The following is a 26048-nucleotide window of genomic DNA, read 5'->3' as shown; positions in this document are numbered from 1 at the left end:
TTCACACCCTTAACAGGCTGAATTTCACAGTGCATCACTTATAGTTCAGACTGTATGAAGATACTTTAGTTTGTACAATATATTGGAGACTCAAACGTTTCCTCTTTCTTGTTAGAGGTAGCAGCACAAGTTTAATGATAAAAGAACCCAGTTACTTTTTATGTGCTTTAAAGGTCACGACTATAAAATAGATTAGATAGAATATATAGATAAACCAAAAACACATTTGGGATTACGGGACATACAATGAAGTCATTTTTTGTCAGTTTTAGCAGTCATAGGTCCTGTGTGAACCAAATATAGGTCACACAAACAATCATTTTTGAGAATAATAGGAAAATTGGAACTATATTTACCCGGGAACCCCATTTGTAGGTATATTGTAAGGGAGGCTGAATTGAATGTTTTGAATGCTTCACATCAGATTAAGATGAGATAAAATAAGATAATCCTTTATTAATCTCTCAGCGGGGATATTTGCATTGTTCCAGCAGCATACAGGATAGTGCAATAGAGACATAGCAGAAAATCAAGATATAATAAATAAAAACAATAAAGACTGCTATAAAAAGCTACTAAAACTAAAAAAAACAACTGTAATTTACAAATTTACAGATTTACAATTTTACAAGTCCACAGAAAAAAGAAATAAAGGTAAAGCGATTGTACTGTACTGCACGTAGAGATTTGTGGGTATTGCACTATTCACATTACGTTCAGAGGTATGTGGATTGTCTGTGTGGTCTACTGGGAGCAGTGCTGATTGTAAAGCAGAACTAACTAAAATTAAATATTTTAGATTATAATTTGAAATTATGGTCATCGTGGTACAAATACAAGATATTAAAATTAACACAAATATTCCTAAAAACGTACATAATCTTGTTATAAGCGGTTTGGCTGTAGGCTGGTATGAGTGGCGTTTTTTGTCTCAACACTGACCTCATGTGGTACAACAGCAGAATGCACCCAACTATTTCCTCACCCATAATGCATTGCAAAAATACTGGCCAATACCATTATTTTACGAAGGGGGGGTCAGCGATTTAACGTTTAAAATAAACTCAAGATTGCCTATGTCTATACCAATTTCTATCAGTTTATTCTTTACATAATCAATTATTTTTGTACTCTGAAATGTGTATGGTATTAATAATGCCCGGTGTGCTCTGGGCTAACACCGAGCTGTTTCACGTTCAGAGATGGACTCTCCTCTATAATGGTAGCTTCCAGTTCATTCCTCAAACCTTCCTTTTCCTATTGAAGTAGCAGCCATGAGGTAGGACCGTCGTCGATGGCACAGTAAAAGTCACCATTTAACTGTTAAAATGCACATTTGTTAACACCATATCACTTTACTAAGGTACATGGGTATTTTCTTTACAGATACATAAAGTGTGTACCTCATTCCAAAACGAAAAACCCACATTTTTACGTGTCTTTGTGTGACACGATGTAGCAGCCGGAGAGGCCATGTTGTCAACCCGGCTAGTCGGATGTTAGCTGTGCGGCTAACAGCGACTTAACTGCTGAAACAGCGTGATAACATTTTGGGTCCAAATGAAATGTGTCAGCTTTGTGGCATAAAGTTTCATACATCCATGAAAGTAGACTGTGGTAGTTAAATATATGTTAGATGTATAACCCGGTTTGTACGTGTCCTGCAGCATGCTCAGGCTCCAGAAGAGGCTGGCCTCCAGCGTCCTGCGCTGCGGCAAGAAGAAGGTCTGGCTGGATCCCAACGAGACCAATGAGATCGCCAACGCCAACTCTCGTAAGTAGAGCAACAAGTCGTCCAATAGTTTGTTAGGCGGCTTTGCATCTTTACAGAGATAATGATGTGATAGCTCTTAGTGATTGTTGCCATGCGTAAAGGTTGGTTTGTACCACAGTCGACTAAACGTGCACCAGCGTGTCTCTAATAATGAGGAGCATGAAGACTGCAAACTGTTAATAGACCTGTCATCTAATGAAGCCATGACAATGACTGGCGAGCTAAGTATTGTAACGTTACCTTCCTGAATCTCGAGTCTTAATTCAGAGACAGATTTAAGAAGTCAAAAGCAGAGCAGCACACGTTAAGAGATCCATATTTGATGATTACATTTTCCACAATGTGACCATATATTGTATTTCATTAGAATCTCGCCTGATAAAAGCTTATGTCTGTTTAACTGTACACTCAGTGAGTAAGGCAGGATGTTATGGTTACCGTTGAAATCTTACAGGTGTTTTCAATATGATGAACTATAGATTGTAAAACAAAACAATCCCACAATAGGCAGAATAAAGATCAGGTCTACATCACAACATAATTCCCCCTTCTAATAGTAGATTAGATGCTTGGAATTGATCATTTGCAACATCAAGAGGATGTGATAAATATAAATGCTTCAGTCTCTGAACTGCTTGCTTCATAATCATGTCCACATTGCTGACATGTTTTGTTTTTTTTTTTTGGATAAACAAATGCATCACTGTATCTTACTTTTTTTTCCTGTCTGCAGGCCAGCAGATCCGTAAACTGGTGAAGGATGGTCTTATCATCCGCAAACCTGTTACGGTCCACTCCCGGGCCCGCTGCCGCAAGAACACACTGGCACGCCGTAAGGGAAGACACATGGGAGTCGGTAAGTTCAAACTTTCACGTTTGCCTTCTTGAAGGAAAGTGACATTGACATTCTACTTTTCACATTTCTTAGTGGAAAGATGTTACAGTGCAGGTTATGTTTATGAATGAGTAAACTTCTTGCACATAGATCCACTACACGTGATCAATGTGTACGGTCAAGTTGACATGTCTTCTAATCCCTTTACCCAGGTAAGAGAAAGGGTACAGCCAACGCCCGTATGCCTGAGAAGTTGTCTTGGATGCGCCGCATGAGGATCCTGCGTCGTCTGCTGCGTCGCTACAGGGAGTCCAAGAAGATTGACAGGCACATGTAGGTTCAGGACACCTTCTTCGGTTGTGGCCAGGCTCCTGGTTTGTTTTGTTATTCACTGAAATGCATGTTTTATATATTAAAAAAAAAAAGAATCCCAGGGTTAAAGCTGGTGTATTAAGTTTCTGAAATTGCTTTTTTAACCTTATGTCTATGCTTTAAATATTGCTGGCTTTCTGGTGAGGATTTTTGGCCACACAAAACTACATTCTGATAGTTTTTAATACTAGTTAGTTAAAAGTTGTGGCACTGGGCGTATTTAACACTATCCAGACCAAACATTAAAATGGGCTCAGTGAAGCTTGTCGACGATGCTGATATTACACACGGGCACATGGAAATATCTGGTGTCTCTGAACTTTTTTGTATTCAAATATATTGTAATGCTTTTCACCTCTGCTGTCCCGCAGGTACCACAGCCTGTACCTGAGGGCCAAGGGTAACGTCTTCAAGAATAAGCGCATCCTCATGGAGCACATTCACAAGCTGAAGGCAGACAAGGCTCGCAAGAAGCTCCTGGCGTAAGTCTCGAACCAAACTTCAGTTCTGTTCCGCTGCACAGAAAAGCAGTTTGAGGTGTATTTATCCTGAGAAAGTGTTGGAATCAGATACCTTCAATAAGGTCCATAATATGTTTGCACACTTTGGACTTTGCACTCTTGCTCTGCATTCATTTGTCTTTTTGTGAACTAAAGCATTTTCGAGATGCGCACTACTAAAGAGGAAAATATTATATTTACATTGTCCACAGTTATGTTACAGATAGTAGTTGGGCTAAAAACAACAATCATAACTAGACACATGTTCCAGTTCACAGGCTTTGGTTTTATTTTTAAATGTTTTCATCAGTTGGTATTTAAGTTTGTTTTTAAAAGTTGAAGGAGATAAAAAGTCCACACTGTATGAACACCTGGCTCTCTCCCTGCCTGTCTTACAGTGATCAGGCCGAGGCTCGTCGTTCCAAGACAAAGGAGGCCCGCAAGCGCAGAGAGGAGCGTCTCCAGGCCAAGAAGGAGGAGATCATCAAGACCTTGTCCAAGGAGGAGGAGACGACCAAGAAGTAATCTGGCTCTGTCAATCCTGCCTGACTGCCAGCTGTCAAGTGCTGACAATAAAAGTGTACATAAAAAGACACTGATGGTCTCCCGTACTTTATTTCCTCATGAAGCAAATATCTTATTAGCGGGGAATAATTAAATTAAATTGGTGAAAATCTGGAGGGCTAATCACAAATATTACTGCATTTTAAACACTTAAATCCTTCTGTATTTGTCACTAGTTTGACATTCTCCAGTTGGCTGTACAGCTTATAGAAATTGTACGGCACTGACGAATGCTTGTAGGAGTTCTAAATGAGATGTTTGCTCATTGTATGTATTATAATGTTAATGCTAATCATTGACAGCAAGGTTAGCATTCATTTGGAGTCATGTTTTGGCCACCTGGACGCATGTCCAATATTCACACTTTTAGCCCTGTTTTTGGTCTCTGGAGGTAAATATCTGGCTCTTCAGCAGCTAAATGCTCCACTATGTCCACCAGCTAGTCTCTTAATTGTGTCTGGATGTTTGGAGCTGAGGAGGCTGAAGAAGAAACTGAACCAGAACAGTGTTGGAGCTGCTCATTCAGGTGATGGGTCTAGGTTTATCAGTACTAGCGGCCCAAAGTAACTGAGTACTGTACAATTTTGAGGTACTTATACTTGAGAGTTTCAATTTTATGCTACTTAATACTCCACTACATTTCAGAGGAAAATACTGTCCTTTTTACTTCACCGCATTTATCTGACAGTCGGTTACTTCACAAATAAGGATTTTACAAACATGATCAATTTATATATGATATAACTGCTCTAAGTTAAACTATCCAACAGTATATGAAGTAGTTCAAATGTGCTCCACCTCCACCAGCTGTAACTTTAAAATGCCTGTGTTAAAGCATCAGTAATAATATTCCAATGAGATATATATATATATAGCCCAACAAGTACTCTTATTTTACATTTTGCTGTAAATACTGTGTACTTTTCCTTAGTGAAATTTTGAATGCAGGAGTATTTTTTTACATTTTCACAATGTAATTTGATACATTGTTAGCGTAAAATATACCTTATAGCCACTTTAATGTCCAAATCATTTGAAGACCTGTATTGATTAAGTATTTCGCATCAACCAATCAATATCAAAACTTCACTTTAGTCAAGTGCAGCTCGCAGCCTAGATTGAGCTCACATTAAATCTGTAGGATGTGGTGATTTCTTTCCCACTCTGGAGTCTGTATCTTGTACAGGAATGTGATCGCCCTCTGGCAGCAAGGTTATGTGACAGAAGATTTATTTCTAGCAGAGGGAACCAAGCGTCGAAAGAAGAACAACTAGTTAGAACTTGTTTGGTTTTGAACATTCAACTTTCAACATCAAAATGCTGACTTTAACAAAAAGTCCCAGCTCACAGTCCACTTACCGATTTTTTTCCGCTGATGAAGGCTGTGCCAGAAAGTGCACCTTGAGCTTTGACTGTTATGTCAAACTACAATTTTCAAGATCAAGAAAGAACTTTCTTGTTCATCTTTTAAGTCAGCGCTGACAAGAAGTCCTGAAAGTGCTCTGGATGAACTCATAACAGCCGCTTAGCTCACACTTCATGGTTAAAAGCAAACAAAACATGGTAAATTTAGCTTGAGTTAAGATTGCAGACTACTATTTTCAAAGTGAAGAAAAGATGGTCATGCTTAATCTTTGGTAACATTTGAAGGTGAGTGCTGCTGTCAAAGTAAGAGAAGAGGAAATTGTGTACAAAAAGAGAACAAACTATTCCTTCCTGAAAGTCTGCACTGGACTGCAGCACCACTTTTAAAACAGGGCATTGAAAGAAAGATGTCAGTTTAAGTATCAATATTCCTTTCGTGTGGTGTAATTTGTAATATTAATTCAGTTTGAATGCTGTCTTTGTATCATGGCCCCAACGGGCTCTTGTAACTTGTTTAGTTTTGTTTGTCACCAAAGACGTTTTCTATCAGAACATCAGAATTATGTTCAGACCGCCAGTGACTCAGATCTCAAATCCAGAGCCCAGATGAAACTGACAACTCTCCTGTTTCATTTTGTCGCCATCTAGTGGTTGCAGCTGGTATGAGAAATCCAAATGTCCAAAGGTTAAATATCAGCCAAGGATATCCAGAATATTGTACATTAGTCTTTAAAACTCTATGATTTGTAAAAACTGATATCTAAGTTCTTCAGGTCACTTTTGGCAAATTGTACTTCACAGCAGTGGTTTCTTGGTCTTATCTGGACCAGATATCTAAGTGATGATCCCACATTTCACTCTCATTATGAACAACAAGTGTTAGCTCTGCACTGGCTTAAAAAGAAAAAATTGTTTTCCTGTTCATGTAACTTTGCAGCTTATGCGGTGCAGCTTGGTATCACTTTCAACCACAGAGTCTGAAAAAGCTCTGAGGCGGAGCAGGAGGAAATTACTTTCCACTACCTGTGTTCTTGGAATATTAGAATATTTTGAGGTTGCTTGACATGCAAACAGACACACACTGAAAGAAGCCGTAACAGTGTGTTTATTCTTTCTGTATATTACACACATCAACAATAATCCACTCCATTCAGACTGTTATGGATTTATTTGTAATATGTTGGAATAGAGGGTCTCTCATGTCCATTATAGCCATGGCAGGATGTGTAAATTATGCATGTGCCCCTCTAAGTGATTGTATGAGTGCCATACACCCAGCATATCTTAGTGTGGTCTGCAGGTTTGTGCACAGTGTTGGTGTGCTGACATAATTTGTCAGTTGTGTGTTTTGGTTGCGTGAGCGCTTATGAGACATGCAGGGTGGTGATAGTTCAAATAGGCACGAGGGCACCAGGCCTCATGCTAAGCAGCCGTGGAATGCACCGGGATCAGCTGTTCCTTAACCACATGACCCCATTACTGCCCCCCTCAGGCCCCCGACTTCCATCACACCTCCCCCACAGAGCCATTCACCAGCCACAGCCATCACAAGTGAAGTGGAAGGTGACAACAATATCAGGGTCCACAGCTGGAGAAAGCCTACAAAATGATTCCATCAGGTTACTCGGAGGTCCCAGAGCTCATGATTAGATCTCCTTGAACCAGAGGCTTTTCAGTCAAGCCTCATCAGATTGGCTAATGAGAGGAAAATGCTGTTAAAAATGCACAAAACATACAGTTAAATATATAGATTAAGGTTAAGCCACATACAGCAGTCATTTGAAGGATTTTTAGAGGCCTAAATATGTGAATGGAGGACTGCAACTAACAATTATTTTCATCTATTTTTTCATCTATTGTTTGGGCCCAATTCCAAGGTGACACATTTTCAGCAGATCGACTAATATTGATTAATTGGCTATTATCTAGGAGCCTCTTGCATCATTTCTCTAGTAATTTACACACAGTAAGAGTCATACTGAGAGAGAAACAGCAAATACGTTTCCCAAACAATTTGCCTGCCGTGCTGATTCATATTGACACTGACACCACTGAAATAAAAAGTCTGCCTCATTTGAATTCAGTGTGGTCTGGCCTGGTTTCACAGAATCAGAACCTCACCTCTCTAGTTGTAGTTTCTGCCAGATCACGCAACCTGTTATCAAGTGTTACTTACAGGGAACAGGTCTGAGTCAGACCACATGTTGGAAGTAAATGTTGTTTTCTGTCCTGAGGTCTTTGTCAAAGCAGAAAAGGAAGGAGAGTTGACAATGATAGGAAGGGTCGGTTCAGGTTTGTGTGTTGATGTTGCCCTTTTATGTCCTGATATTAAAACGAACACAAAGCCTGAGAGGAAGCTCACCGTGCTTTCAGGGGAACTCCCCTTGAGACCGAGATGTTGCGCAGAGATGGAGGCAGGCTTGGTTCACATCCTGTCTCTTACATGGTTTACCTCATGGTTGAACCTGAAACCTGTGTTCCAGCTTCATCGCTGCTGAAGGAGGGCTGTATGACCAATGTGGAGGAGGAAGAGGGCATATTTATTGATTGCTGTTTGGGTGACAAAGGGACCTTTGTCCTTCTGTCTGCCTTGTGATGATGTCACATGGGCTCTTAAGAGGAAGTACTTCGCTCCCCCTGCAGCCTCTCACTCACTCCACCTCTATTATTGCATGCCACCCTGAAGCATGCTGCGTTCAGACTTCCTGTCAAGAGCAGCTGGCGAGGGTCAGCTGGGAAAACACACATTTACTTTGGTCACTTTTGGGGACATTACACATAACCACTACTTTCCTAACCCTAACCTTACACAAAAATCAGCCTTTTCTCAATTGGGGACACAGCTTTTGTCCCCAATAAACTGGTCTGTAGCCTGAAATGTTTTCCCGAAGGTAGCATAAGTCAGAAACACAGACACCTAGACACATGCACACACTCACCCCAAGAACTATGCAAACATGTTTATCAACTGCAAACACAGAAACCAATTCTGTCTTTCCAGTTCACACACTGACCGACATCCTCTGCCAATTTAAATTAGTTGCAAATTTTTTCCCCCACAACTGTGCCAACTTTGCACTGACACTTCCTTTTTCCTGAATAACAGATTAATCACAAAAAAGTTAGCTCCTAATTACGCAATCATCCATCACTGAGATAATTCCTGCATAATTCATCCATGCTGAGTAAAAGAGACTGAGGGCCTCCTACAGGCACAAGAGAGCTGCATAATGCTGAGAAATATCCTGTGTTCACGATTATGAATGTCATCTTGAAAAATCACTTCTTTGGCTTTAATGTGGTTAAATAGCTCATGGAGACTATGGATGGAAATTGCATTGTCTGTAATAAGCTAATGACTGACTGTTGTATGCAGGAGGCAGCAGGATGGCCCATGATGAGGGGGAACCACATGAGAGGTCTGGATATTTCATTTAACAGGCTGGCAGAGAAGCGAGGTGTTTGTTGCTGTACCTCTTCGATAAACTACAATTATTCTGTGGCAGTGGCTCCCTTTTTCTTGCACATAGCCTTGTTATTATCATGGTGTGTCCATGCAGGAGAAAACCCATTTTTTCCACATTCCTGCTAGTGTCTCATGATGCATGAAATATCATGCATATGTATAATCTCCCAATCTCCCAGAGGCCTGGCTCTCAAGGGTGAGTTTGTTATCTCCTGTCTGACCCGGGTACATCCTGGAAATGCTTTGTGTTTTGTTTCCACTCCAGGAAGAGACTTTTTTTTTTTGATCTAGAGAAGATGTGTGCACGGACGCAAAGATTGAATTTAACATCAAACACTACAATCATCCTTGAGGTCTTGAGGTCTGATGGAATGGGGAAGGTTGTTCCAAAGATTAGGCTACAACCGGAAAGCACGGTCACCTCTGGATTTAAAATAGGAATGGGGAACAGATAAAAAGCGTGGCTATGGGCTCAACAACTCTGCTATTCATGCAGGGACATTTTAAACTTGATTCTATATTTCAGCCAGTGAAGGGAGGCAAGAATTTGGGTGATATGGGACCAATAATTTGTTTTTGTTAACAGCCTAGCTGCTACATTTTACATCAATTGAAGACGAGCTAGAGAGGACTGAGTAATGCAAGTAAAGAGGGAGTTACAGTAGTCTAGACAAAAAAAGATGAAGGTTTTTACTAGAAGTCCATGTTTTCGGATGATAGTATAGATTTGATTTTTAATTTTTTTTTCTCAATTGAAAGTAACAAGACTGAGCTTAGTAATATGAGGTTGAAAGTTCAAATGTTGGTCTGTTGGTCAAAAAGAATATCAAGATTCTAAGAGTCTTGATGTTGATAGTGAGGGAGCTAATATAGTGACTGACCTCCGTGAAATAATTGGGGTCGATCACAAGAACCTCAGTTTTGTCAGAATTGAGATGGAGAAAATTGAAAGACATCCAATTTGTAACAGAAGCTAGGCAGTCATGAAGGGTGGTAAGGCTATTGTGGTTTAACCGAGAAGTAAAGCTGCGTGTCGTCGGCATAGGTATGGTAAGAGATACCACTGGAGGAGTTAAGCAGATGGCCAAGAGGTAGCATATATAATGAAAACAGAAAAGGTCCAAGTATTGACCCTTGTGGGACCCCACATAAGAGAGGAGGAAGATACGTAATTGTTGATATGAACACTGAAGTGTCTGTCAGACAAGTAAGAGGACGAGATACCAACCCAGTTCAGAAGTCTATCAGTTTAAATGACATGATCAATGGTGTCAAAGGCAGCAGATAAGTCAAGTAAAACTAAAATGGAATATTCACCCTTATGTGCACGCAGAAGAATGTCATTAGTTACTTTAAGCAGTGCCGTTTCAGTGCTATGATTTTGACGGAAGCCAGATTGAAATTTAGCAAAGATATTGTGTCCCTCAACCAGGTGGAAAATCTGGTGGGCGACAACTTTTTCAAGGATTTTGGAACTGAAGGGAAGTTTGGAAATGGGCCTGTGGTTAACTAAATCAGTGGTATCTTGGCAGGGTTTCTTTGAGGAGAGGGAAGACACTGACTCATAAGTCAAGGAACCATTACATGAATGTGTGTTTGAGGTAAAAAGCAGGTTAAGTGTAGCTATTACTTTCTGTCTCTGTTGGTACTATTAGCCTGATTTTGCTAGTTGCAAAGTCAAGTTTTCTGCAAACCCTGACGTCTGCCAAAATACAAACTTTCCAAGAGCTCTTTTGTTTTGGATTTCTGTGTATGGGGTGGCAGGGTTGCTGTGGCGCAGCTCAGCTTACTCAGCATGCAGTTACGAGGCATAATTGCTTCATTGCAAGGAGCTCAGCGTAGAGTTTTCCACTGAAAACACCAGGGATAAACACAGGAGAACTGGGTGTGGTCATGTGGGTGTTTGTGGCTGTTTATTGTGAAATGTATCCCATGTTTGCATATTTCCCATAAGCCTTCTTTAGATTTACATCCATGATTTTATTCCCCTTCCAGACAGCTGGCAACGCAGAGCTCCCAAATGAAAGCCAAACAACAGATGAGTTACGGCTCCTCTGGGCATCAACTCCCCACCTCTCTCTGCGTTTTGTCTCTGCCTGGCTCCCTCTGACTTTCTGTTTATCTCGTTTCCACCAGCCGTTACGTTTGTCAGTTATCTTGTTGAACCTGCCAGCAGTGCTGCCATGTTAGAGGCAGGTTTTCATCTCTGTGGAGTGGAGACTCCCTTCCTCTGGGCCCCAACCCCCAACCCCCAACTCCCTCCCACCTCTCAAACTAAGAAAAACTCACTTTTATTGTAAGAGGATATGAGTCGATACAGCTGGCAAAGTTTGACATTGGAATAAAAGGAGCTTGTGTGTGTGGTGGTATAAGTTTGAGGGGTATTCACTCTGATTGGATGGGAAGCCTCTGCCCCTCACTGGTTTTGAACTTGTTTCCTAACACACACACACACACTAGTCAAGAGGCATACTGTGGGCTAATTCAGTACTGTGCACTCATGTTACAGCCTCCTTTTTGTGCAAAGGGGTGAGGGGCTTAAGGGGTGTGGGAGGAGGATAGCTGGGGGAGGGAGGGGAAAGCAAAGAGGGAAGGCTGGGTCTCAGGGGTTGGGGCGGAGAACAGAAAGAGCTCTAGCTTTAGTACTCCGGTAGAAAGTAAGACTAAGACTTTAGTCTGTCTGAGCACATGAGGAAAAAAGGGCGAGACAGAGAGAAGAAGATGGGTGAATCAACGAAACGTGACAAGGATTAAAGAAGGATGTGGAGCAACAAAAGATTGTTTTTGTCTCATCTGACCTGGATACAAACAGTAAGAGAGGAAAGTAGAAGTGCACAGAGGACAGAGGACTTGCCCGAACAAGAGGCAGAAAAAGAAGGCTTCTAACTGAGGAGGCGTTCTCTGAGAAACACTGAGTCAAACCAGACAGACAGACAGACAGACAGACAGGAAGAGTGTGAGGAGGAAGAGGAAGAGAGGCAGGGTGGTAGTGAGGTTAAGGAAAACATAAGACAGCAGAGAGGCACTGCTGAGAGAGAGAGAGAGAGAGAGAGAGAGAGAGAGAGAGAGAGAGAGAGAGAGAGAGAGAGAGAGACTCGGCGGGGAGATCAAGCCGAGGAGGGAGGGCTACAGAAAGCAGATAACGGGTGAGAGGTGAGCACAGTGAAGCGGAGCAGAGAGAGACAGAAGGTGAGGGGGCTAGCGGGTGAAGTTAGCAGGAGGGGAGAGGTATGAGGGGACAGTTCTTGAAGTCACCCTTCTCTTTGGTGATCACTCTCCTCTGTTTGGGGAGCCTGCTGACCACTTTCATCTGGCACATATACGATGACAAGTAAGTGTGTAACTACCTTTCCCAATCATATATAGAACACACACACACACACACACACACACACACACACTAGTCTAAGTCTCTTACACTCTCGTCATACCAGTTGGAAGATGTTTTTTGTTTTTTGGGGGTTGGAGGTGTGTTAGTGGGGGCATGCTTGGGTTTGAAAGTGAACAAAAGTGATATAGGGGAGAAATAGAAGCATTGTGGGCTTTTTTCTTCACTTTTTTCTGCACACTTTGGCAGTCTATCCCCACTTCTTTTCCACTTTTGTCATCCTCTTTGCCAAAAAAGTCACATAACCGTGGAAGGTGGGAAATGACCGGCTGTTTCACACCAACACCATCTGAAATTAAAGGAGATTAAGCTGGATACACTCTGACATTTAATAACAATCTCTGTCAGAGGGTGAGGATTTGTTGTCCTACAGGTGTGAGTGTGAGACTGGGGATCAGACAGGATCACACATTACAAGACTTTTTTAAGAGGAGAGAAGATTCATAACTGTACAAGCAACACATACAAGCATTGCAACACAGACACGAAGAGACAGAAGTCTCCCACTGAAATGTAGCTAAGTAGCAAAGGTCTCTCTCTGCTCGTGAGTTTGTACACTGGTTGTTCATTATGTTATATGAAGCTGACATGTTTACCACTATCTGCCCTCCTGTCAATGGGAGATCCCTGAAGGCAGAACTTCCACCATTCTGACATTTGATTTACTGGTTATGAAAGTTAGAAATCCATTGCCTGCATTCATGTTGAACCACAAAGCTGATTGCAGAATATCATTCACTGGTTTGAGGTTGACATCATTAAAATTATTTTATCTAATTAATATGAGTGTGGAAACAAACAGTACAGCACATTTAGGACAGGATTTTCTTCTCAACTGATGTAAACAACAGAATATGAAGCCAAGAAAAATGGGTCTTAGAGCCTATTAGATGATCTGTTTTTTTCTGGTTTCTGCATTTTACTCACCTGTCCTGTTTCTCTCTCGTTCGCTCGGCAGCAATGTGGAACCTCACAAACCGCTTCCTCAGAAGAAAAGCATCTCTCAGGCCTCTGAACTCTGTAAAGGCTGCAGGTGAGAGCAAACACCATCACTGCTTGTCTTTAAGTGACCTTTTTGTTTATGCCTTCCTCAGATCAAGTCATGTCGGCGCTACAGGGATTACACGCTTGAGTGTGTATGTTGATGTGTGTGTGTGTGTGTGTGTCACAGGGAGGTCATTGACAAAGTAAATGAGCGTCACTCTCCAAACTGGAAGAAGCAGGAGGACAATTACCAAAAATATAGGAAAAAAAAGACGACAATGTTTCTGACAGAATTGCAAATAATCGTCCACGCATGCACAGATATGCTGTATCTCCAGTGTGCGTAGCAGCCATGACAGAAATGTCCATACAGGCAGAAACTGTCCGTACATCATCACAGTCAGGGGTTGTACAATGAGTATGACAAGGCAGTTCATATAAACTGTACCTTAAGCCATGCTCTAGAGGGGCACATAAATCAATATACAATACTTAGTTGCAGCTGAGTCCATTTACTTTCTGATATAATGAAAACAGGGACCCCAAATCTTAACAAATTTACATTGTGAGTCAGAGGAGGAATACCTAATGACAGTACACCATATCATTGAGCCACTTCTTAAAACAAGGAGGGATGGTAGATTTCCATTCTCTCAAGTTAACTCTTTTAGCTATAACTATACAAAACATTAAAGCCTGCTGGGTCTCATGCTCGCACACACACAGACGCTCACACACACATACGAGTCAAGAGGCAAACTGTGGGCAAATACAGTACTGGGAACTCATTTTACTGCCTCTTTTTTGTGCAAAGGGGTGAGGGGCTTAAGGGGTGTGGGCGGAGGATAGCTGGGGGAGCGAGGGGAAAGCAAAGAGGGAAGGCTGGGTCTCAGGGGTGGGGGCGGAGAACAGAAAGAGCTCTAGCTTTAGTGCTCCGGTAGAAAGTAAGATTGAGACTTTAGTCTGTCTGAGCACATGAGGAAAAAAGGGCGAGACAGAGAGAAGAAGATGGGTGAATCAACGAAACGTGACAAGGATTAAAGAAGGATGTGGAGCAACAAAAGATTGTTTTTGTCTCATCTGACCTGGAAACAAACAGTAAGAGAGGAAAGTAGAAGTGCACAGAGGACAGAGGACTTGCCCGAACAAGAGGCAGAAAAAGAAGGCTTCTAACTGAGGAGGCGTTCTCTGAGAAACACTGAGTCAAACCAGACAGACAGACAGACAGACAGACAGGAAGAGTGTGAGGAGGAAGAGGAAGAGAGGCAGGGTGGTAGTGAGGTTAAGGAAAACATAAGACAGCAGAGAGGCACTGCTGAGAGAGAGAGAGAGAGAGAGAGAGAGAGAGAGAGAGAGAGAGAGAGAGAGAGACTCGGCCGGGGAGATCAAGCCGAGGAGGGAGGGCTACAGAAAGCAGATAACGGGTGAGAGGTGAGCACAGTGAAGCGGAGCAGAGAGAGACAGAAGGTGAGGGGGCTAGCGGGTGAAGTTAGCAGGAGGGGAGAGGTATGAGGGGACAGTTCTTGAAGTCACCCTTCTCTTTGGTGATCACTCTCCTCTGTTTGGGGAGCCTGCTGACCACTTTCATCTGGCACATATACGATGACAAGTAAGTGTGTAACTACCTTTCCCAATCATATATAGAACACACACACACACACACACACACACACACACACTTACACTCTCATCAGTCCAGTTGGAAGATGTTTTTTGTATTTTGGGGGCTGGAGGTGTGTTAGTGGGGGCATGCCTGGGTTTGAAAGTGAACAAAAGTGATAACGATATAGGGGAGAAATAGAAGCATTGTGAGTTTTTTTCCCCACTTCTTTTCCACTTTTGTCATCCTCTTTGCCAAAAGTCAAATAGCCGTGGAAGGTGTGGTTATAGTGAAATCAGTGGTGTAGAGAAAAAGGCAGATTTTGACCAGGTATGTTTGAATACGTCTTATAAGGCTCTGTGTGTATCTGTGCTTCAATATCACAATTCATCTCACAATACTAAGCAGAGTAAAAATACTAGCGGAGAAACCTCTTCAATATGAAATAACTGACAGGTTGATTTGTTTTTCAACTCCATTGTTACAAACTTTATGCTCACTTTTAATGGTGTTAAAATGATGCCATGTTATATCCAGTATAAGTTTCTATGTGAGGAAAATGAAAAGTAGCAGAATGTTTTTTGCAAACAGCAATGGTAGAAACCCTCACACTGAAACCTAAAGAGTAATTGAAAGTGACATATGAGAGGCTGTTTCAGCTCAACAGGAGCAAACACACCGATATCATCTGAAATTAAAGGAGATTAAGCTGGATACACTGACATTTAATAACAATCTCTGTCAGAGGGTGTAGATTTGTTGTCCTACAGGTGTGTGTGTGAGACTGGGGATCAGACAGGATCACACATTACAAGACTTTTTTAAACCGTTGCCCTTTTCAGAAACAGGAAGAGAAGATTCATAACTGTACAAGCAACACATACCGCAGACTACAAGCATTGCAACACAGACACGAAGAGACAGAAGTCTCCCGCTGAAATGTAGCTAAGTAGCAAAGGTCTCTCTCTGCTCGTGAGTTTGTACACTGGTTGTTCATTATGTTATATGAAGCTGACATGTTTACCACTATCTGCCCTCCTGTCAATGGGAGATCCCTGAAGGCAGAACTTCCACCACTCTGACATTTAATTTACTGGTTATGAAAGTTAGAAATCCATTGCCTGCATTCATGTTGAACCACAAAGCTGATTGCAGAATATCATTCACTGGTTTGAGGTTGACATAATTATTAATGATTGCTTTATCTAATTAATATGAGTGTGGAAATAAACAGTACAGCACATTTAGGACAGGATTTGCATTTTGCATTTTACTTACCTGTCCTGTTTCTCTCTCGTTCGCTCGGCAGCAATGTGGAACCTCACAAACTGCTTCCTCAGAAGAAAAGCGTCTCTCAGGCCTCTGAACTCTGTAAAGGCTGCAGGTGAGAGCAAACACCATCACTGCTTGTCTTTAAGTGACCTTTTTGTTTATGCCTTCCTCAGATCAAGTCATGTCGGTGCTACGGGGATTACACACTTGAGTGTGTATGTTGATGTGTGTGTGTGTGTGTGTGTGTGTGTCACAGGGAGGTCATTGACAAAGTAAATGAGCGTCACTCTCCAAACTGGAAGAAGCAGGAGGACAATTACCAAAAATTCAGGTAAAAAAAGAACAAGGCCCATTTACTTTCTGATATAATCAAAACAGGGACCCTGTAGCTTAAGAAATTTACATTATGATGAGGAATACCTAAAACAGTACACCATATCATTGAGCCACGTCTTAAAACAAGGAGGGGTGGTAGATTTCCATTCTCTCAGAATAACCCTTTTAGCTATAACCATACAAAACATTAAGTAAAGACATGGGTAGAGAAGTAGAAATAGAGAAGCGGATTAAAGCACAGGAACTTACATGCAAACGTTAACCACATTGTCTAAATATAACACTTCATCTTCAACATCTTAAGGTTATATGAGTTATGGTAAAACCTAGGGATTTCACCTGAAGGAGCCAAGACTACTTTAACTCACCTGGGTCTTTTTATTGAATTAAAATCCTTCTATAAAAGAAGACCCTTTTTATTTATAACCTGTTCAGTTAGGTGTCACAATGTTTGCAAATTGTGAATCTTTCTGTTCAGCAACAGACCTGTCAGTCAGTGTCAACACTCCCAACCGCCTTTGTTACTCAACAAAGTCCTTGTGATTCCCCAGATCTCAGCTGAGCAGCAAGTGCCATGGTTTTAACAAGGCCATCATTACCCAGGCCAACACTCCAGTGGGATCAAAGATTGTGTACGATGGGGAAAAGAAAAGGACCCTCCAGGTGACCCCAGAGATTTTCAGCACCTTTGCAAAGGTATGATATTTGTCATACATGAATTTTACCACATCTGCTGCTTGTTTGATGTTGGGATAATTTCACTGCTTTGCTATTGCATCTTGTGCCATAAGTCGTGTGTCTACTCACATGTTGGCTCTTTGATTTGAACTGGAGAGCTCTTGGTGGGAGTTTAATAATAAAGACAACAAAAATCTGATTTGGATACTTTTAACAATGAGCCACAGAGTAGTTCATTTTTCTTCCTCCTATTTGGAACTGGCCTCACTCCAGAAAAGAGTTCTTATTGTGACTTTGACCTCAGCTATGAACATGTCTCTTTGTCACACGAGGAAATTGTTTTTGCAACAAAGCAGCATAAAAACTCAATAAAACAATACAATACAGTAAAAATAACGACTACCATACAATGAAATGAAAGGTTAAGGGATCACCAAAGTTATTACAATTCACCCTGAGAGGGACATGAACATCTGTACCAAATGTCATGGCAATATATTCAATTGTTGTGGAGACATTTCACTCAAAACCTCAAATGTCAACCTCATGTTGGTGCCAAAACAGACAACTGCCATCAGCAAGTTTAAAGCTGCCAGTATGCTTCATGATGAAGCAGCTGTGATGACCTATAACGGCTGCTGAACTTATCTTAAGTCAGAGAATTTTTTTGACATGTCCTGCTCAATTTAATGTTTAACATTACAAACGCCTGAAGTTTTCCAGGAGGCACCCAGATTTGAACTGCAGTCAAATGCTTTAACACTGAGGTATACCCCCTTGTGCTGGAATTCATTCAGAAACTAAAAAAACAACAGTCTAAAGATAGTTTATTTATTAATGTAGTACACCTCGACAGTAAATTTCGCAGCGGAACATTGAACCACGTTATCTGTAGTTCTGTAATTTGTATCTACAGTTTTTGGGCCACAGTGAAGTGTTGCTAAAACCTCAATTTCCCCTTTCACTGTGCAAACTGTTAGGTGGTGTGTTTTTGTTCTGTTTGTATCCGAATGACCAGCTATGAATCTAATGTTACTGGCTTAAATGGTTTAACGTCTGAGGGAAAGATGCTGAATCTTATTTCAGGATTCTCGTTTTGGAGTGTGTTCTGAGTTCCGAGTCCTGATTCACGGGCTCTGAAGTCTGCATTTCTAGACCAAATATGTCAGGCTTTGCAGAATGTGGCAGAGAAATACAGCCTTCTTTTGCCTTACTCTAGGGGTCACAAGTGGTGTGTCCTTGATAACCATTAACCATTAACAATAAAATACAACTTTAATGTCCAATGTGATGATAGTGATTTGACACCTTTATCAATAAAAAACATACATATTGATATCATCACATAAAATATGAACCACTGACCTCACCAAGATGTGAATTTCTGTATACCACCAAAGTTTCACTGATATACGGAGTGAAATCTGGAAAAAGATTAATGGTTGCCTCCATATTTACCAAAAAGTATTTAGACTTTTAGACTGTTTTTATACCATTTAAATCTGAAAAAATTATAGAAAATCAAAGTCTCTGATGCTTTAATCTCGTACATTATCAAATGAAATTAAGAAACAACACATTTCAACACATGTGACTATTGCATTAGATTTCTCAGATTGTGGAGTGAAGAGGATACATTGACAAACAAGATCCGGCCATAGATTTCTCTCCCTTTATATGCCTATTTGTTTTTTTCACGCACAGTATATTATAATCAGTACAAATGTCGTTGTTTTGTTGATGGTCCAGGAGCATCCGTTCCCAAATAAAACATGGGACACGTGTGCTGTTGTTGGGAACGGAGGGATCCTGACCAATAGCAGCTGTGGGGAGATGATTGATTCAGCCGAGTTTGTGATCAGGTGAGAAAGATGTCCAGTGTAATGGACTGAAAGGCTGATGACAATGTTAACCAACAGAATTAAACTCATCTGTTGAAATTCCATAATAACGATCTATGTATCTTTTTTCTTTGTTGCTTGTTCAGGTGCAACCTTCCTCCTATAGAAGACGAGTATGAGAAACATGTGGGCATCAAGACTGACCTTGTGACAGCAAACCCAAGCATCCTCATGGAGAAGTGAGCAAGAAGATGAATCTCACTGCACTGTCATATTGAAATGTTGATTTTGTCTTGTAGCTTCACATCTACTGATTATTTTCAGGTATGGGTCCCTAAATGGGCGTCGCCGTCCATTTGTGGAGAGTCTCCATAGATACGGCAACTCCCTGCTGCTCCTTCCCGCCTTCTCCTTTGGCCACAGCACTCCTGTGTGCCTGCGGGCCACCTACACCCTTGAGGACTTTGAAAGCCCCATCCGCCCCATCTTCTTCAACCCCGACTACCTCCGGAGTCTGGACCTCTTCTGGCGCTCCCAAGGCCTAAAAGCAGCGCGGCTCAGTACCGGCATAATGATGGTTAGCCTGGCACTGGAACTCTGTGCCAGTGTGCATCTTTACGGGTTCTGGCCCTTCAGTAATCACCCACATGGACTCTATGCCCTGACTAACCACTACTATGATGACAGAAAAGGTAAAGCGACATTTCACGCCATGCCGGCTGAGTTTGACCTTTTGTTGCGGCTGCACAGTCAGGGGGTGCTCAACCTTCACCTGGGAGATTGTCAACCAGATGTAAAGTAGTTCTCAGACCCAGGGTCGGCTGACAGGACAGGAACAAAGTGCCTTCTTTGTAGCCTCAAGATGAAGCCAGTCACTCATGAAGTGTTTCATGTACTTTTGAATGAATGGACCGACCTATTTTGGCTGATGATGACACGGATTAAGTGTTTCCAAGCAAGGTGGATGCTTGGATTCACAGTGAAGAGTTGGCCTGTCAGCAGCCAAGACATTTGCACTGAATTAAAAATGGAACAATCATACGACTGTAAATATTCTGCATTACCACAAATGTTCCAGCTAGTAATTTGTAGGGAGTTATTTTTATTTAAATGAGAATTCCTTTGCGAGGCCTTTGTGAGGGTCTACATTGTAGTGCCTTGTGATAATCAAGTTCAAAAGTTATGTAACTGACCATGGGGGCTTTTTGGAAAGTGAAAAACTGAATGTATTTTGAAGAAAATCAAAAATGTTTGACTAAAACACAAACTAACATTTCATGAAAACAGCAGCACACTGAATGTAAAGAATCTTTGGACATTTTTGAGCACGTCACACATTTAACCACTAAAATATTCTGTTGAAAATAGAGTTGTGTTGAGGGGGAATGTATAGTACTCACACACGTCACACACAGAAGATGACAGACTTAAAGTCTTAACAGTGATTTTTGTCATCCAGAGAACTAATGTACATCGCTGTAGATGACCATACCTAAGAACTCTATATGAGCCAATTTCAGAATCATGTGAATGTTTGTATTTTGATTTTTTGTGAACAGCACGAGGTGAGAGGGAAAATTAAGTTAAAGTGAATAAGTGAATAAGTGAATAAATGTATATAATAGTATAATAAGTTATTTGTGAGTAATCTAAAATGAAATAGAATTCACTTGTCTAACCAGGAGACAATCTTTTTCCCAGATGTCTCAGCTTACATGATTTAATGTCTTTGAGCCTTGAAGTGCCTTTAAGTATTTCTACTTATGAACAGCACATTTGGCCAGCTTTGGGGCAGAGTTTGTGCAAAGTGTTTGTTTCACGGCTGGAACACCATTTGATCCAGTGATTTATTAGCATTGTTTTGCACAGCCATTTTATTTGCATTCTTCCATTGATTCTCTTCCTTTTGGTTACATCTCATATATCATTTTTAAAAACCTGATGTAAGCCTATGCCAGTGTACTTGCAAATGCATGAATCCATAGCAATGCTTCTGATCATTATTTGGCTTCATATTTTCCCATATTCCACAGAGCTGTGATTATATGTGGCCTTTACATATTATACATACTGCACCTTTTACGTCACTAAGTTTCTCCTGCATGTCCTGCTGCATGGCATCCCACAGTTACCGGGTGGACCAGACATGCAAACATCCTAATGATGCTTTCACAAAATAACCAGGGAAGCCTGGGAGAGTACTAAAGCAGTTTTTGTCTTCCTCTTTCCCTGTCCCCCAATTCATAAAGGTAACCGGTATACACTGTCTCTAAAATGATATCTGTGCATGGCTAGTATATCCAGCCAATTAGGCCATTAATGGGATGAAATGTTTGTTTCTTTCTAGAGAAAATAATCCACTGCCAGTTTCCATCCCAGACATTGCTCTTGGGATTCCTCTCATATCGACAGTGACCTCATTGTACATCCAGCTGCAGCACTCTGCTCATTCCCACTGGCTAGTGTCTCCAGGGACAGTTTTTTATATCATGGAATCAAAAACATACTTTCCATTTCCATTTTTGATGTCTATTCTCCAGGCAGTTTGGCTGGCTCATACTAACAACAAAAACAAGACAGTACTCAACCTTTCAGCAGTGGAAAGCCTTTTATTTCCTGATATTTTCTTTCTGCTAAAAAAGATGCAGAGACTTTACATGTAGGGAAATACAACCTGAACACAGACATCGTTTTACATAGACCGACAGATGCTGATGGACTTCAGTGTTAGACTGTTGTTAGACTATGAGAACCAAATCAGACAGGGTACCTATACTCTTGGTTTCTCCTGTGTTTGCTTTTAGTGTGTCTTTAAAAGGACCTTGTGACACAGGACATCGACACCTGTCTATGAGGGTGTTTCGTGTGTAGGCTAGGTTTAGCTGTTTTACCCTGCTTCAAGTCTAAATGCTAAGCTAGGCTAACCACATTGTGACTCCAGTACTACAAAAGAGATTAAAAGACCAAAAGATGCTGGTCATGTTTGAGAGAAAGGAAGTCATCCTTGGTTGGAGTTCTCTGTAAGTGTGGCCTGTTTGCTGTAGGAGTTTGCAATCAGCCCGGTGGCCTATGCCAACTGTGCCCTGTGAGGACAGTGTGCGACTCAAGAAAGCAAACACAAAGATTGCTGACCTTAAGGAGGATATTCAACACCTTTCTGATGAACTGCAGAAGAAAGACTCTCTTTTGATCAGCTTCATGGATGTGGCTTCTGGGCAGTCCAAACGGATTGCCTCTCTCAGTGCAACCATCCAAGACACTGCTCTATGGGACCCACCACCTGTCCATGGCTTTCCTCCTGCTCGACACCTAACCATCAGTCATCCTGGGCTGAGGTGGTGGTCCACGGTTGCAAGATAGATTCAGACAGATTCTCGCCCCCGCGCCCCACTATGCAACCCTGTCTGACGACACTCCGGTCCATCCAGCTGATCCTCCTGTGGCTCAAACTCGCCTGTCGACACTGCAGTATTCAGGCGCCTTGCCGCTCCACTAAGATCTGGGCGTAAGATCCTGAAAGAGGCTGTGCTCAGACTCTCTGGAAGTCTTCCTTGCCCTGTGCCGGCAAGAAATTCCTCTCTCAGGTCTGATGTCCTGCTCGGACACCCCATCCTCAGTCGGTGACTTCAACACACAGTGTGGAAGCAGATTGTGCTCTCTCCTGACCTGAGAACCCTCAGCCATCATCTCCTTGTTCCCACTTCTCCCCAGCCACATTAATAGTGGGGAATACCATAATCAGGAACATCCATTTCCTCAACGCAGCCACTCCCTGCTTCCCTGGAACCACAGTCCCTGTCATCCTGCGTTCACTCTTGCCCTCTACCAATCGAGTGATAGTTCATGTGGGGACAAACGATACAGTTCGTCAGCAGTCTGAGCTGACCAAAAAGGATTTAAATTACCTTTTTAGGTTTTTAAAGTACTTGTGGAAAATCTGTTTTTATTTGTATATAGGTTTTGAATATGTTTTATTGACATTTTTAAACAGTTTTGGGATCGTTTCTCCCTCTTCAGGACTGACAGAGTCCATCCCAACAGGCTAATTTTAGTTCTTTTAGATTTAAGTGCTGCCTTTGACACAGTCGATCATGGTATCCTCTTACATCGTTTGGAGTCTTGGGTAGGCATCACTGGCTTGGCCTTTACTTTATTACACTCATACCTCTCCATCTGAACTTTTTCTATCGCTCTGGGTAACTCCACTTCCTCAACGGCTCAGCTGAGTTCTGGTGTCCCTCAAGGCTCCGTGCTTGGCCCCCTTCTGTTTTCTATATACATGCTGCCTCTTGGCCTGGTTATTCAAAATCATGAGGTGCCTTACCATTTTTATGACTTAGACTTTTTTAGATTTAGACTTAGACTTTATTAATCCCACAGCGGGGAAATTTACAAGTCACAGCAGCAAAGACAGAAAGGTGCAGAAACACACAGCAGACAAGCACTGTGTCGATAAGAATTAGAAGTATTTTTTTAAAAAGAAAAACAATATACAAATAACAAATACAGATATAAAAAAAGGGGGGGACAAAAATAAATATATACACGGAAAATATAAAGTATGTACAAATTGTGCAGATTTATATCCAGTTAAACAGTCTTATAGCCATAGGAATGAACTACCTGCGGTAGCGCTCCTTCTTACACCGTGGGTGTAACAGTCTGCTGCTAAAGGAGCTGCTCAGGGCCCCCACAGTCTCGTGCAGGGGGTGGGAGGTGTTGTCCATGATGGATGTCAGCTTGGCTAACATCCTCCTCTCCCCCACCTCCTCAATGGAGTCCAGCGGGCAGTCCAGAACAGAGCCGGCTCGCCTAATCAGTCTATTGAGCCTCCTCCTGTCCCTGTCCCAAATCCCATCAGCAAATATTGACGGTCTGTCAAACAATATTAAGCAGGAATCTTGGGGTGATTTGATGCTAACTTGTGCTTTGACGATCAAGTCAAAAATGTTGTTTAGTCATGTTTCTTCGAGCTCAAGATAATCTCCAAAATTAGGTAATATTTATCAATTGCTGATCTACATGTTTTTATCTATTCTCAGCTTGATTATTGCAACCCACTGTACTCAGGTATCAGCCAGAGCTCCCTCCACCATCTTCGACAAAAAGGCATGATCACATTACCCCTGTGCTTGCCTCCCTACACTGACTCCCTGTTAGATTTCGAATTGATTTTAAAATTGTATTGCTCACTTTGAAGGCCTTAAACGACCTTGCTCCTAAATACATCTCTGATTTATTGACCTGGTATGTGCCCTCTTGACCACTAAGATCCGTGGATGGAACCCTGCTGGTTACTCACAGATCACAATTCGTGACAAACGGTGATCAGGCTTTTGCTACTAGAGCTTGTACACTAATGAATTCTCTGCCAACAGAACTCAGACACACTAAGCCTCTGGTTTCTTTTAAATCTCTTTGTTAAAGCTTTTAGAAATGTTTGACACATGTTTTCATTTATATTGTTATGATTCTTATTTATTTGATATTTTCATTTATTGTCCTTACTTCCTACATGCTCATGTCCTTTTTATCTGCCTTGTCTGGTTGTATTTCCTTTTGTAAAGCACTTTGTAACATTGTTAAGAAAAGTGCTATATAAATAAAGTGTATTATTATTATTATTCATATAGTATGCAAAGTAGAGTAAAACCTTGTAAAAGTAGTTGTGAAAGCCATTTCTGTCCATTCTGTTTCTTTCACAGTCACTCAATGGGCAAAAGAGAACAGGCTGAGACTAATACATAACTGTGCCACAGGGTAATTCTTTTGACCTGGATAGCTGCCTGAAGTCCTTACTTTCCCCTAAAAACGGAGCCAGTCTGATCCACATAACCTAAAACGGTTTTGAATATGTAAGGTCAAGCTGCCAGTCATGCAGACTCTGAGCAGATGCTGTCTTTAGAAGGGGTTCAGTACCCTCATGGCACCTCCTCAAATCACCCCTTCCTCTCTCTCTGAAGTGCTCCCTCCTGTGACAGAAGTCGCCCTCTAGTGGCCCCAGCCGGCTCTAACTGCAAAGCGTCACCAGCTGTTTTCTATTTACACTTCAGTTTGTTTACTGCTCCAAAAAAGCAGTAAATACTTTAGTTGAGTAATACGAGGGCTGATTGGCCTCCAGGGGAAGAGACTGACACTGACTGGGAAACTCTCAGTAAATAACTTGTGGCTAATTGGGATCTGGGTGGGGTCAGTGGAACCAGTGTTGCCAGAGTCAATGAATGAAGTAGTGAAGTGATTTAAGACTATGGTTATTGAACAGACGTGTGGAGCCTAGTGGTGAACAAATCAGAAAGACTCTTTTCTACTTGTATTGTACACCGTGTTTATGTGAACATACAGCCTCACATCTTCACATGGGTGATGGTTTGTTCAGTTTGTTCACTATTTGCTGGTAAAGACTTTACTATCATGAAATGAGTAAGTAATCAAAACTGCTTCTTGTTTGGAAAGCTACTGTGGGACGAAGCTTGGAATGGTTTGAATAATTTGGCACTTTATGTCCTTTCCACAGCTGAAATAGCATAAGATCCTGGCACTGACACTTACATGACAAAGTTTGCTCTCACTTTATTATAGTAATGGCTTTTAACCTTATCCATTACAACGTGGTGATATTGCAGCCTTGAGCATCTAACACTGAATGTGTAGTGCTGGGAAGATTTAACTGACACAAGGCTTGTGTGGCACACCTGACCTTAATATCTGTTGCTGTGGGACTCATTCCTGGGACCCGTAACACTTGTCAATGGAAAAGAAATACTACAGCTGTTTCAGGTGTTGCTGGATGCAGGTAGCATTGGCAACTGGTGTATACTCCACAATAGCAGAAGCCCTGTAGATGATACCATCAGAGGGCAGTCAACTACACGTGAACACCAGTGGATTGCTGAGCAGCTGTGTTCAATAGCCAGAGAGAGCTGCAGGAAATTACTTTTTACTGCCTGTGTTCTTGGAGAATTAAATATTTTGAGGTTCCTTGACATGTCCTGGTGCAAACAGACTGAAATAAGCAATACAAATGTATTTATTTATTCTTTATATATATTACACACCATCAACAATAATTATGG

The 26048-nt window shown here is 41.5% G+C and overlaps 2 protein-coding genes across 2 annotated transcripts; both read left to right on the top strand.

The window, feature by feature from the left end:
• Positions 1-1254: 1254 nt before the first annotated feature.
• On the top strand, positions 1255-4076 carry rpl19 (ribosomal protein L19). The gene is made up of 6 exons (XM_070922632.1): positions 1255-1279; positions 1668-1774; positions 2508-2630; positions 2822-2942; positions 3353-3463; positions 3880-4076. The coding sequence occupies exons 1-6, from the start codon at positions 1275-1277 to the stop codon at positions 4004-4006; spliced, it is 594 nt and encodes a 197-aa protein (XP_070778733.1). The 5' UTR covers positions 1255-1274; the 3' UTR covers positions 4007-4076.
• A 7925-nt stretch (positions 4077-12001) lies between these two features.
• LOC139300306 (alpha-2,8-sialyltransferase 8E-like) lies at positions 12002-20879 on the top strand. Its single transcript, XM_070923352.1, has 7 exons — positions 12002-12207; positions 13223-13297; positions 16377-16451; positions 17008-17152; positions 18884-18996; positions 19122-19214; positions 19300-20879. Exons 1-7 carry the CDS (start codon positions 12107-12109, stop codon positions 19775-19777), a joined length of 1080 nt encoding a protein of 359 aa, XP_070779453.1. The 5' UTR covers positions 12002-12106; the 3' UTR covers positions 19778-20879.
• Positions 20880-26048: the final 5169 nt, after the last annotated feature.

The sequence above is a fragment of the Enoplosus armatus genome, chromosome 17, assembly GCF_043641665.1.
Source record: "Enoplosus armatus isolate fEnoArm2 chromosome 17, fEnoArm2.hap1, whole genome shotgun sequence".
Classification (NCBI taxonomy): Eukaryota; Metazoa; Chordata; class Actinopteri; order Centrarchiformes; family Enoplosidae; genus Enoplosus; species Enoplosus armatus.
The sequence above is the reverse complement of the archived record's forward strand: the minus strand, read 5'-3'. Positions and strand labels throughout refer to the sequence as shown.

Coding starts and splice junctions, on each gene's coding strand:
- rpl19 (XM_070922632.1), top strand. Junction 2,943..3,352: donor AAGAAGATTGACAGGCACAT/GTAGGTTCAGGA, acceptor GCTGTCCCGCAG/GTACCACAGCCTGTACCTGA. Junction 3,464..3,879: donor GCTCGCAAGAAGCTCCTGGC/GTAAGTCTCGAA, acceptor CCTGTCTTACAG/TGATCAGGCCGAGGCTCGTC.
- LOC139300306 (XM_070923352.1), top strand. CDS start 12,107: ATGAGGGGACAGTTCTTGAAGTCACCCTTCTCTTTGGTGATCACTCTC. Junction 13,298..16,376: donor GAACTCTGTAAAGGCTGCAG/GTGAGAGCAAAC, acceptor TGTGTGTCACAG/GGAGGTCATTGACAAAGTAA. Junction 19,215..19,299: donor CCAAGCATCCTCATGGAGAA/GTGAGCAAGAAG, acceptor GATTATTTTCAG/GTATGGGTCCCTAAATGGGC.